Here is a 14,101-nt window from a genome sequence, read left to right on the forward strand (position 1 = left end):
AGAAATAAGAAAGGAAGTCAATAACAAGAAATGGGAAGATTACCACAGAATGATAATTGAACGTATTTCTGGATTTTTTTTTTTGAGTACTAGAAGGCACAGCTCTACCCTCCTCCTTACCTCTCTCATCCCTGCACTTGAACTGCAGATAGCTGGCATGTATGCATGCTAAGTTGCTTCAGTCATGTCGTACTCTTTGTGACCCTGTGGACCATAGCCCACCAGAGTCCTCTGTCCATGAGATTCTCCAGGCAAGAATACTGGAATGCATTGCCATACCCTCCTCTGGGAGATCTTCCCAACCCAGGGATCGAACCCACGTCTTGCCAGGCTTTCTTTAGAGAAACTGGGAAAAGCTAAGGCTTCTAGAGTAGAAGTTATGTCCCCAGAACAAAATAAAAAGTCATCTTCATTCTGGCATCTAGAGGGCCTGCTGGGTCCCCACCCACACACCCTAAAGGAACAGTACCGCTCAGCCTGTACCTAGCCCACACAGAGCTCCTCCCTGGAGAGAAGTCTAGCTAGAAATCAGACCATCTTCACAATAACAGAGAAAATCTGTGTTGGCTAATGAGTCATTCAAGCCTAAAGATGAATGAGTAACCAAAGATCATAAGCGTGTCAGGAAAGCTAATACTGTGAAAGAGACCAAAATAACCAGGAAAATTGCCACTAAAGAAAATAGACATATCGGAGAGAAACTTACAAGAACAGAACTCTAACATACCCAGAGTTACAAAAGGATACTACATCTGTTGAATAAGAATAAGAGAACACAAGGTTTCAGATTGAAAGAGTACACCACGTGCTGAAATAGTGAATTAAATATCATACTGTAACACATTCTTGTAAAACTGAAGAATTCCTAGGGTAAACACAAGATCCAGAGGGAAGTTATGCACAAAATGACATGTATCAGACTTAAATCAGACCTCTCATCAGTAGCTGGTAATGCTTTAAGAAAGTAAAATATTGCCTTCAGCATTTAGAAAGAAAATCATATGTAGCCCAAGGATTCTATATCCTGCCAAACTATTAATCAAAGGTGAGAGCAGAATAAAGTTGCTTTCAGATATGCGAGGGCTCAGGCTTTACGTCCTCTTGGAATTAAAAGAAATGAGTGAATTACACATTCATCATCAGCTTTCCTGAAAAACAGAAGATCATTATGCAGTTTTTCATTAAACCTTTTCTTTTAACAGTTTGATTTTTTTAAAAATCTCATTGCTGCCAGAAGGGTTTATTGAGAGGAAAAGGGGAAAGAAGGATGACAACCATAAAATGAGTAGTTGTGGATTTACACCATGAAATAAATTAGAGCTACTGTAGCAAATATCAATAAGCCTAGTCTCTTTACTTTCAGTGTACTGAGATATTCGATATGTTGCACATACAACTAACCTATAGTTTTCCATATTTCCCAATGACCCCAGCAACAAGCAAGCCAGGACTACTATATACAGTCACAACTGGTTGGTATACCACAAGACCGGTAGGGGCGAGAGCATCATTTTCTTCTCCCGTCGTGACTGGAATGACATGATCTGGCTTATATTTAAATGCATCGTTCTGAGTGCTATGTCGAGAGTAGACTTTGGGGTAGAATAGTAGATCAAGGGTGAAAAGCAGGGAGAGCAGTTTAGACATCATTACAGTGTGCTCAGTCACTTGGCTGTGTCCAACTCTCTGTGACCCCATGGACTGTAGTTTTCCAGGCTCTGCTGTCCATGGAGTTTTCCAGGCAAGAATACTGGAGTGGGTTGCCATTTCTTACTCCAGGAGATCTTCCTGACCCAGGAATCAAACCCGTGTCTCCTGCATTGGCAGGTGGATTCTTAACCACTGCAACAGCTGGGAACCCCCATGATTGCAGTATTCTAAGTGAAAGATGGCAGTGGCTGTGGTATGGTATTAACTGTGGAGTTGGTGAGAATGATTAGAATCTGGATATAATTTAGAGGTGGGGCCAACAGGATTTCCTGAATGGCTGGGTTTGGGGTGAACAAGAAAGGACTCAGTATTTCTGGTCTGACCAGTAAAACAACAGGTTGAGGGGAAAGCTTAGGGAATAAATTTTGAATGTTATGTTTCAGAAATCTAGAAAAATTGCAATTCACATTTGCTGACTCTTAAAAAAAAAAAAAAAGAAATCCATTTGACTTCCAAATAAAGATGTCAGTTACTTGGATTGGCACATACACATGTATGCCTGCAGTTCTGAAGAAAGATCTGGCCTGGAGATAGAAGTTGGGGAAAAGTCAGCATATAAATTGTATGTAACACCATGTGATTCATGAGTGAGATCGCCTGGGAGTGAGTAGAGATAAAGAAGAGGTCTGAGGACTTGGACCCTAAGACATTTCAACATTAAGATTCAGGGAGATGAGAAGGAATGATCGAAGATGACTAGGAGGAGCATCTAGTGGGGTATAAGGAGAACCAAGAAAGAATGGTGCCTTGGAAGTCAGGAAATAAAGTGTTTCAGAAAGGAAAGAGCCATTTACTATTTTATGCTCCTGAGAGGTAACACAGAATGAGCATTGTTGGATTTGGCACCATGGATGTCAGTGTTTACCTTGACAAGACCTGTTATATTTTTTCAAACAGCTACTCAGTTGTTAGGACAAAAGCATGTATTAAGTTGTTAGAGCCACCTATTTCATAAATGGAAGGTATTTGTTTTGACATAGGGGCTTGGAGGCACAAACAGAGAGAGTTTGGGAATCTTTGCTTTAGAGGATCGTGCTAACTGAGCATCTTAAGAGGGGGGAAGCATCTCTTCCTTTTCTTTGTCTCTGCTGAAAAGTTTGAGTTAGTAATTTTAAGTGTGATCAGATTACATGCAGTTAATAAAACTGCCCTGGTTCAGTATAAAAAAGTAAGCCTTATCCTGTGAAATGTCAGTAGTACATCTTTGTGTGAATTTTTCTTCTTGCCTCCATAGGTATGGTCTGAATATGCGTTGCTTGGCAGCTCGGGTCAACTATAAGACTCTGATTATCATCTGCGCACTCTTCACTTTGGTCACAGTACTTTTGTGGAATAAGTGTTCCAGTGACAAAGCGATCCAGGTTCCACGGCACTTGAGTAGTGGCTTCAGAGTGGATGCCTTAGAAAAAAAAGCAGCAGCGTCTGAGAGCAACAACTATGTGAACCACATGGCCAAGCAGTCTGAGGAGGCCTTCCCTCAGGAACAGCAGAAAGCGCCCCCTGTTGTTGGGGGCTTCAATAACAATGGGGGAGGCAGGGTGTTAGGGCTCAAATATGAAGAAATTGACTGCCTCATAAATGATGAACACACAATTAAAGGGAGACGAGAGGGGAATGAAGTCTTTCTTCCATTCACCTGGGTAGAGAAATATTTTGACGTTTACGGAAAGGTGGTTCAGTATGATGGCTATGATCGGTTTGAATTCTCTCATAGCTATTCCAAAGTCTATGCACAGAGAGCCCCTTATCACCCTGATGGTGTGTTTATGTCCTTTGAAGGCTACAATGTGGAAGTCCGAGACAGAGTCAAGTGCATAAGTGGGGTTGAAGGTTGGTATCTGTCTACTCCACTGCATTTTCCTATCCGGATTGTGTTGAGAAATAAGTGACTGTAAGCGTTAATTACATAGCAAGTACTTACACAGCTTATTATCAAGAGACCTATCACCACTCCAACGTAGCATGGAGGAACAGGTTAAACCTGAACCTTCAGCCTTCTAGATGGTGATTTAAGGGCTCCAATAAGATCATACCTGATTAAATAGGATTATGCCATTAACCTGCCCTGGAAACTAAAATTATCAAAGTCAAGGCAGCATCTCCAGAAATTTTGCATTAAAATATACAGTTATTATCCTATGAGAGGAGATGGGAAAGGGAGACAGACCATCCAGCGAACCCATCAATGTACCAGTGCCATCTTGTTATCAGATTAGCCAGGTATCATCTCTGGTTGAAGGGTTAAAGTTCTCAGAACAAGATAACACATAGTACCGTTTTCTCTGAACCTATATTGGAACTCCTACAGTCTGCTGTCTATATGGTCTTTCCTTGTCTTTAAAATTTGGAGCACTGAGGGTTCCTCATGGATGTCTTGGAATTTATATTTCAAACCTAGAATTGATCAGAAAGCCAAACTGAATTTGACTTTAAAGTATATAATTTAATCAAAGGAAAGAACGTAATGTATTTTAAGATTGCTTGGTTTGAGTTTTATTTCATTTTTCTCATTTTGTTATAAAAAGTAATTTTCATATCTTAATATTTTAATTTTTGTAATATCTTTACAGAATGTTTAGTAGAAGGAAGGGGTCAAATTCATATAGATTCTTACCATTCAAGATAATGATTACCATTTTTGTATATTCTCAGAAGGTCTTTATACCTAGGTATATGTTTTAACATAGTTGTAATGATATTTATCGTACAGTGTTCAAGAGGGTAATAGTTTGTTAGAAACTTGAAAGTTATCCATTGCCAAACCTTTTTCCCCCAGTAGCTTTTTAAAAATGTGTAAGCTTATTAGGTGCCTTAGGTGCTAAAGAAAAAGTGAAAAGTAACCACTGTTAATATTTTGATGTTTTTCCCAATCTTTTTGTTGTTGTTGTATATATACATTTTTTTAAACAGTTTAGAATCACTCTCTGTAGTAGATTTTGTATTTTTTTCCCCTCAACAGGATTATTTCCTCTTGTTATTGAATATTTATTGAGCATTTTAAGCACTAATACTCATAATCAGGACATTCTGTAAAAATGTATGGAATAATCTCACTCCTGCCATCATGAAACATTGTTTTTTAATCTGTCATTTACAAAGGGATATCATAATTTGCTTTCTGTAGCAATTAGTGAGGTCAGGTATCTTTTTCATATCCTTTTAACTGTTATAGAATGACCTTGATTTTCTTTCCCCTCTTTTTCCATTGTGATTAGTGTTGTTTTTTGGAAAAATATATTGTGAGACCTTTTATATATATATAGCAAGGGTAGTAAAACCTTGTCACATTTGCTAAAGATATTTTCTTTAATTTGACTGTCTTTTCATTTTACTTATGGTTTGTTAGTTTTAGAAAATTTTAGTTCTATTTACTAAGGAATTTTTTAAAAATTACTACTTTTATGCTTAGAAAATCGCTATTAATCTTTATTTTCTCTAATAGTTTTATGGTTTTGTATTTTTACATTTAATATTTTAGTCCCTCTAAGCTGATTTATATTTTGGCAAATGGTACAAAGCCAAGGTCTAATTTTAGATGTTTTCCCCCCTAACATTTATTGAATCTTCTTTCCCCTGCTGATCAATGATACAATCTTTATCATTATACTAAAATATTTTAAAACTAGAGTATGTTTCTGGCCTACTGTTCTGTTCCATTGATCGGTCTATCACTTCTTAGGCCAATTGCACATTATCATAGTTATTACCCATATAATAAGATAGTATAAACCTTCCTTTTACTCAGTGAAAATCTTTTGAAAAAAGAAATCTACCCTTGGAGAAAGAATATTGAATTTAAAAAGCTTATCTGCAGCCTAGTTTCTTAAACCCAATTCCTTAAACTATTTTGAAACTACACCAAAACGCATATGGTTTTATAAGTTCCTGGTTTCTGCTGTACCCATCTGTTGCTTGTTAACATATTTTAGGACTCCAAATAGGAGTTATCTCTCAACACATACACCATGATGCAATAATAAAATGTTCTGTACAGTGGTATTACTGTATTTCCCATGTAAGCAATTACTAAAGTAAATACTCATACCAAACATTTGAAAGTTTTACTTAGAACTTTACAAGAAGTAATCCATTAATGAATTTATCAAAAATCTATGGTTAAGGGACTTCCTTTGTGGACCAGTGGTTAAAACTCTGTACTCCCAATGCAGGGGGACTGGGTTCAATCCCTGGTAGGGGAACTAGATTCCACATGCTGCAGCTAAGACCTTAGACAGCCAAATAAATAAAAATAAATGTATTTTTTAAAAAAATCCACGGTTAAATATACAACCGTAATTCTTTTTTTTTTTTTTTAAGTACTCCTTATTCTCAGGAATTACATTTTGACATGAGGGATATGAGAAAGAATTGCAAATTGTTTATACTTTAAGTTGCCTATCATAGCTGGCTTCTTAAGCAAGTACTTTAACCATCTGATGATATAGTTGCTAGACCAAATCTTGACATTGGAGGGAAAGATAATTAACTTGACTGTTAAGTACAGATGTTAAGAAAATTTCAAGTTTAATACTCTAGAATAAAACAGGTAATTGTTAACTATCAATATATGTGTTTAAATTGTATAGAACTTGAATGATGAAATAGAATTATGAAAAATGACACCTATAGCTATGAGCAAGAGTAGCACTCATTAAAAATCAGTCCTTAAAAGATAATTTACAATTTACAACAATGCATTGTCATCTGTCAACAAATAATGAGTGAGAATGAATAAACATTTAATTTTGGTTTTCATTTCTGGTTAGTTTGGTACTATTTTTAGTAATTATGAAAACAGTGTAATAAGGAAGCTTTAAAGTTACTGGATAACCCTGTGAAGTAAAACAGTGAAAAGTGGTATTCAGAATAGGATTATGAATGTCTGGAGATAGTTATTTATTTTGTTTTTCTATTTTATAGGTGTACCTTTATCTACACAGTGGGGACCTCAAGGCTATTTCTACCCAATCCAGATTGCACAGTATGGGTTAAGTCACTACAGCAAGAATCTAACTGAAAAACCCCCTCATATAGAGGTATATGAAACAGCAGAAGACAGGGACAAAAACAGCAAGCCCAATGACTGGACTGTGCCCAAGGGCTGCTTTATGGCTAGTGTGGCTGATAAGTCAAGATTCACCAATGTTAAACAGTTCATTGCTCCAGGTAAGTCCTGCTTTATGTGTGTTTGCTAATTTTATGTTGATTTATGGCACCTGATACTCCCTTAAAATGGTTTTTATGGTTGTAAAAATCACATTAGTAGATGCCTTGATATTACATAGATAAAGACACAAATAGTGTCACCCAAATGAAATCTAAAAAAGGATCAGCTAAAAAGTTCAAGGTTATATAAGGAATATTTACTGTGTGAAGAGCCAGGCCACAAGAACCAGGTTACTGCATGAGGGCTTTCTCCTTCCAGAGCTCTATATCCCATAGGAATGAAGTTCCTCAGTTTAATATTTAAGCATAGTATTCATCCTTTAATTTTCAAACTATTTTGCATTAAAGTAGAAATTTTTCTTTCTAGAGAGAGCCATCCTTTCCTTTGCCTATTTTTTACCAGTAGCTTTTTATTTTTTCAAGTTAATATAGCATCACCAACCAGGCCTGCTTCCTATGTGGAATTTTGTTAATGTGCTAGATTGTTTCAAACTTCATATAAAGCCATTTCATTAATAAAATCTTTTATAAAATCAAATTAACTTTATGCAACATTTCCCCTTTTAATAAGACAGTCTCATTAATTGGGATGTAATGTATTTCTCTCCACTAATCAATATCCATGAGAATTAATGAGTTCATTAGTTAAAAAGACAATGGAATAATTTTAGTTAGCACCTCAGGCTTAGTTTTCTGTGGAGAAATGTTGTCAAGAGCAGAACTCATCCTTCCTCCCACCAGCCTTGCCAGTTGGTAAATAAAAAGAGAGAAAAGGTTAGAAGACCTTTTCTGTATTCTCTCCTTGTCCTTTATTGATGGCTGTGTAATTCACAGACCTTGAAAGCCACAATACAAATCTACTCCTTCTAGATGGCCTTAAGTAATGGATTTATGAGTGTTTAATGCAGTGCAAATAATGAGTGACCTTTAGTTTTGTATTCTGTGACTAAAACTTCTTTTATCCTGTGGCATTCTGTGATATTCTAGTACACAGAGCATCTTTGCCTATTGTAAAACAACAAGCTTGGCTGGGTGAGAAAGTACATGGAGATGTTTAAGAATATTTAGCTTATGGCTTGTAGCAGGAAATGCTTAGACTAAAAAGGACTTTTGATTTTGGGTTCTTCTAGAGGGCTTATTTTTACACTGATGAATAGTGTAGTCTGGATTAGGGTGGAAAACAGCAGCCCTCATCTTGATCTCCTCAAGGGCTGAGAAGCTTTTTAGAACCATCCCTTGAATTCTGTTCTATTTAGAGCAGTAAAAGAAACTGAGCATATTATAAGCAAACAGTAGCAGCAACAGGAAGAAGAAACATTTTGTTGTTCGATTTCTTCTTCCTTCTTCTTCCTGCTGCTGCTACTGTTTGGTTTTAATATGCTCAGTTTCTTTTATTCGTAGAAGTCAACTTTCCGAGAGTCAGCTGTCTTCATACTATAGATATGCAAGAGAAATTTCCTGTTTGACTATTTGCCAAATAGAACAGCTGTTACTATTTTTTCAGTCTCTGAACCCTTTAGCTTCAGAATTATCAACATCGTTTTTTACTATGTTTCAATCCACTATCCTTTTTCTTTTTAATCCTCACAGTTTCCTTGCAAAGTAATATTATCTTTACTTAACACATGAAGAAACCAAGGCTAAAAGATATATCTTGTTGAACATCTCAAAGCTAGTAAGTGTTGGAGTTAATAATTCAAACTAGGTTTGTTTAACTCCAAAACCTATGCTTTCCCCTCCATCTCCCCCAGTATTCCTCACTTTGTTGACTATAGGAGCCCATTGCTTAATTTCCAGAAGTTTTATTCACAATTCCAGTGAATGTCTGAAAACAAACCTATCATCTCCAACGATGGGTGATTAAGAGCATGTACTTTATAGAGCCAGACTAAACAACCTGGGTTCAACTCTTTGTACCTTAGGCAAGATACTTAACTTTTCTGTCTCTGTTCATCATCCATAAAGAGTAATAATGGCACTACTCTTGTAATTGTTATAATGGCTAAATGAATTAATGTGTAAAGCACTTAGAACACAGTAAATACTTACCAAATATTAATTAAATAAAAAATTTGGGGGGAATTCCCTGGCAGTCCAGTATTTAGGACTCCATGCTTCTACTGTGAGGGGCTGGGTTCAGTTGCTGTGGGAACTACGATCCCACAAGCATGCAGCATAGCCAAAAAAAAAAAATTTTTGAAATTGGTTTTCAAAAAATCACTCAAAACATCATTTGATGTTTAAGATGTTCTCATTCTTCATACAACTTCCATAATTGTCTGATCCATCAATTCATATCTAACCGTTCTTCTCTTCTAGCCTCTTTCTTGTAATACTATGTGTGGAACCAGCTTTTGGCTATTTTTTTTTCTTTTTGTAGAATAGGTATATTAGCCAGCCATTGATTATTGATCAACCAGTTTTGATCTAGAAAAGGCAGTTTGACCACAGTGTATATGCTAAGGCCATTAACCCTGCTGATGTAAACTAGACAGGCCAAAAGGTAAAAGAGCTTTGGTCTGATGCTCACAAGCCATCATGGACTCAACAGTTCTGTCATTTGTTTATGGTTAACTTAGTAAAAATAAAAATTAAAAAAATAATAATCCAACATATAAAATATTGATGTATTAATTTTGTATGGTCAGTGGTTATCAAGGATGAATTGCAAGTAACTTTTAAATACAGAGAGAAACCTTCTATTCTAACCAGTATTTTTTGGTATATTTTTTCCCCTACAGAAACCAGTGAAGGTGTATCCTTGCAACTGGGGAACACAAAAGATTTTATTATTTCATTTGACCTCAAGTTCTTAACAAATGGAAGTGTGTCTGTGGTTCTGGAGACGACAGAAAAGAATCAGCTCTTCACTGTACATTATGTCTCAAATACCCAGCTAATTGCTTTTAAAGAAAGAGACATATACTATGGCATCGGGCCCAGAACATCATGGAGCACAGTTACCCGGGACCTGGTCACTGACCTCAGGAAAGGAGTGGGTCTTTCCAACACAAAAGCTGTCAAGCCAACAAGAATAATGCCCAAGAAGGTGGTTAGGTTGATTGCGAAAGGGAAGGGCTTCCTTGACAACATTACCATCTCTACCACAGCCCACATGGCTGCCTTCTTCGCTGCCAGTGACTGGCTGGTGAGGAACCAGGATGAGAAAGGCGGCTGGCCGATTATGGTGACCCGTAAGTTAGGGGAAGGCTTCAAGTCTTTAGAGCCAGGGTGGTACTCCGCCATGGCCCAAGGGCAAGCCATTTCTACATTAGTCAGGGCCTATCTCTTAACAAAAGACCATATATTCCTCAATTCAGCTTTAAGGGCAACAGCCCCTTACAAGTTTCTGTCAGAGCAGCATGGAGTCAAGGCTGTGTTTATGAATAAACATGACTGGTATGAAGAATATCCAACTACACCTAGCTCTTTTGTTTTAAATGGCTTTATGTATTCTTTAATTGGGCTGTATGACTTAAAAGAAACTGCAGGGGAAAAACTCGGGAAAGAAGCGAGGTCCTTGTATGAGCGTGGCATGGAATCCCTTAAAGCCATGCTCCCCTTGTACGACACTGGCTCAGGAACCATCTATGACCTCCGGCACTTCATGCTTGGCATTGCCCCCAACCTGGCCCGCTGGGACTATCACACCACCCACATCAATCAACTGCAGCTGCTTAGCACCATTGATGAGTCCCCAATCTTCAAAGAATTTGTCAAGAGGTGGAAGAGCTACCTTAAAGGCAGCCGGGCAAAGCACAACTAGAGCTCAGAACCAAAATCCTACGTCAGCCTCTGCTGTACACAGAAACTAGAGGCTCTGTGTCAGCAGAGCATAGGCACATTTTAAAAGGCTGTATACTAGGTTTTTGTGGATTACATCAAAGTGATAAATGATCCTTAAAACCAGTCTTCTGAGATAATTGCATTCCATGGGTTTAGTGTTTAGAATGTCGATGGCATTTATAGCAGAAAAGTGTTTAGTCAGTGGGCTGAATGAAGATGTTTAACTTGGCCTCGCTTATCACCCTGTTCAGTTCCACAGGTAGTCCAGTTCTCTCGATTTGGGAAAGACAATGGTAAGTAGCTCTTGATGGCCAGCTGTCCAGCACTTGTCTGAAAACTTAGTATGGGGCTCTTTTAAAATGTGGTTATTTATGTTTATGTTGAAAGCAGACTTTAAAAAATAATGTGCTAAAATACAGTAAATATGTACTTGTAGCCTGAATAGTGGACTGTGTGCAACTTTAAAAATGATTTTTCTTTTCTATAAATTAATTTCTTAGGGGTGGATGAGCATTTGTTGTGTTTGTTCAAGTTGTTATATATGGAGAATATTTTGAATTTATGGTTTGCTTGAAGTGTATAAATTAAAAACACAACCAGTGTTCAGGCTTCACAGTTATATAATGTAAGCACAACTAAAATGAAACTTGTTGACTGCACAAGAAATTACAAAACAGAACAAAAATGTTATCTGTTTTATGAAACTATCTACAATCAGTAAAGATTTGATAATCAGTATACCCCTCCTGTACCCCCATTGTGGTGGTTTCTTTTTGCCACTATCTCAAATTTTGTATTTCATTTCAGACTACACTTGAGAGTTTTGTCTATTTTGGGGGGACATTTTGGGGACATTTGGGAAATTTTACTATAAACCTAGATTTGATGAGGAGGTAGTAAGTTTAATAAGCCCACTACCACTGCCTTTTCTAGATTCTTTTCCCCTTTAAGGAAAAATATTAGGTCAGATATTATAAGGATTGTAGCAGATTTTTTTCCTACTTAGATCATTCTTGGTCTACAGCTTTCCAAACTATTGATGTACACAAAATACATAGTTTTTGTGTAAGCTTTCCAAACTTTTCTGGTGTTTTTTCTTTGCAGTTTTTAATTTTAAATTATTTCAGCTCTTGGATAAAAGTGATGCTACTATATTAGCTGTACATGTGTAATCAGACCTTTATTTTGGTTTTATATCCCACATACCTCACATAAATAGGCATCATAGCCCTCACACCCTGGGCAGTGTCTGCTCTAGGACTTAGGCAGTAGGTCAGAACTGAGGGAGGTTGATTTTGCTGTCTCTGTTTTAGTGTATGACAATACAGTAAATCAATACAATAACTTATACAGATTGGAAATACGAGATCCGGTACTTTCAGAGGACTGAGTCTGACACACGCAGTGCAGTGTGTGTGTGACCTGTATGAAATGCACATCAAGAGCGAGGTGGGCACCTGCCTGCCACTGCATCTTGCCTGGACTTAGTCTACCAACACCACTCAGAAATGGCAAAATGCATACATGCCTTTGAGCAACATATATGTTGTATCAGCAGCCGGAACGAAGACCTACAACTGACATGAAACTGTTAGTCACTAAGTCGTGTCCAACTCTTTGTGACCTCATAGACTGTAGCCCGCCAGGCTTCTTTGTCCATGGAATTCTCGAGGCAAGAACACTAGAGTGAGTAGCCATTCCCTGGCTCCAGGGGAACTTCCCAACCCAGGACCGAACCTGGGTCTCCTACATTGCAGGCAGAGTCTTCACCATCTGAGCCACCAGGGAAGCCCATGGAAACTGGCCATGGAAAAATAAGTTGAAACTCCCAGTTTAACTGACCACACGTCAATTTTGCCACAACAGTTCCCCCTAGCTGTTGACCTTTGTAGTCTTCATACATTAGATGTCTCAATAAGAATATCTAGACTCCTTTTTTAATTTTATTTTCACCGCTCAAAAATAAAGTTTCTCCAGTCTGGAAATCCTTTTTACGCCATTGTACTTGTTATTATTTAGAGCAGTCCAGACTTCTGCCTTCTGTTTGCATACTGCTACTTCAGATTGAGGGGATCAGTGAAAACAGTGTGGTACTGCTTCTGTGACAAATCCCAGTGCCTTAACAATGTGGCTGTCTTTTCTCACTGAAAATAGAAAGACATTTTGATCTAGAAATGGCATTGCAATTTCTTTGCTGTTGGTCTCATACTGCCTTCCCTGTTGCAACAGCAACTCGATTTTTCCTGTGATCCCAGGATTTTCAAAGAGGGTGAGTTGAACCTGTAGCATCCCTGGCAGTACAAACCAGTGGTTCTCAAACTTTAGAATGCCTCAGAATCACCTGGGAGCTTACTAAAATACAGATTCCAGATATCCAGTAAATCTGCCAGTGAAGCATGGTAGTCTGAATTTTTAAAATACGCATTCAGGTAATTCTGAGGCAAATGATCTGAGGGACATATGTGGGGAAACACTGCCCAAGACCATCTGTCATTTTTGTTCCTAAACACATGGAGTTTTCTAGGGTTTTAAATCATGCAAAATGTTTAGTCTGAGATTAGAGAAAATGGGGAAGGTATTTTGCCTTTTTTTTTTTTTTAATTCTTTAAATTTTTCCTTGTTCCAAGATTATGGGTATTAGTTGTTTACACTTATCTTGAGTTAGCTTTGATGTTTAATTAAATCTATTGCCACTTCAGTTATAAAACCAGCCAAAAGTTTCCAGATAAAGGTCAAGTTTGACCCTTTCAGAGTTACTGTACATAAAGGCTTCATCCAAAAACCATCCAGTGTACGTGAGCAAATACAAGAAATGACACACAAGCACAACTCTTCCGATGTGGCAGTCCTTTTTCTTTATAGGTGTGCAAAAGTTTCACTGAAAGCTGCTATTTTCATCCTCCTTGTGATTGTTTTTCTTGTTTCTCCATTGTACATGTGGGTTATAGACCATATGTTAAATATGCAATAACGTGTTTACTGGATGCCCTTCTGAAGGGTAGTCCTTTGTAAAGCTGTACAGACTTTGCAGTTTAAGCACAATGTGCACATGTTAGTTTTATACACAGCAAAACTTGATTTTTTGCAGATGGAAAGGTATTTTGTTTCTATACAAAGTAAATGGATTGTTTGTGCTTAACGTAAAGCTGCTTTATATAATTGTAAAATAAAGTTTTTATCTTAAAAGGACTATACCTGGATGTTTCTCTTCTCTGTTTATTCTAAGATTACTTGAGCCCGGCAAGCAGATTTCTGACCGTTTTCGGTTCAGATGGTGGCAACTAGTCACACAATAAATGTTCGTGAAAGGTGTATGAGACCCTTTAAGACAAATTGGGGAATATCATAAGGGCCTTCACCCTAAGGAGGTTTAGTCCTGGGTGGGGCGGTGGAGAACACAGTGTCCACAAACAGTTTCAGAAAAATAAAATGCCAAATG

At 37.5% G+C, this 14,101-nt stretch overlaps 1 protein-coding gene across 4 annotated transcripts in view; it reads left to right on the top strand.

Moving 5' to 3' along the window:
- The window catches only part of GLCE (glucuronic acid epimerase), a 109,732-nt gene extending 95,881 nt beyond the window's left edge, over positions 1-13,851 (top strand). For 3 of the 4 annotated variants that reach the window (XM_019968190.2, XM_070796985.1, XM_019968191.2), the window contains exons 2-4: positions 2,945-3,540; positions 6,631-6,876; positions 9,618-13,851. In XM_019968190.2, coding sequence (XP_019823749.1) covers positions 2,958-3,540; positions 6,631-6,876; positions 9,618-10,642 — 1,854 coding nt within the window. In that variant the 5' untranslated portion in view covers positions 2,945-2,957 and the 3' untranslated portion in view covers positions 10,643-13,851. The remainder of the gene's footprint in view (positions 1-2,944; positions 3,541-6,630; positions 6,877-9,617) is intronic. The other variant, XM_070796986.1, reaches the window with a different exon arrangement.
- The last annotated feature ends 250 nt before the right edge of the window (positions 13,852-14,101 follow it).

This window comes from Bos indicus, chromosome 10 (genome assembly GCF_029378745.1).
Source record: "Bos indicus isolate NIAB-ARS_2022 breed Sahiwal x Tharparkar chromosome 10, NIAB-ARS_B.indTharparkar_mat_pri_1.0, whole genome shotgun sequence".
Classification (NCBI taxonomy): domain Eukaryota; kingdom Metazoa; phylum Chordata; class Mammalia; order Artiodactyla; family Bovidae; genus Bos; species Bos indicus.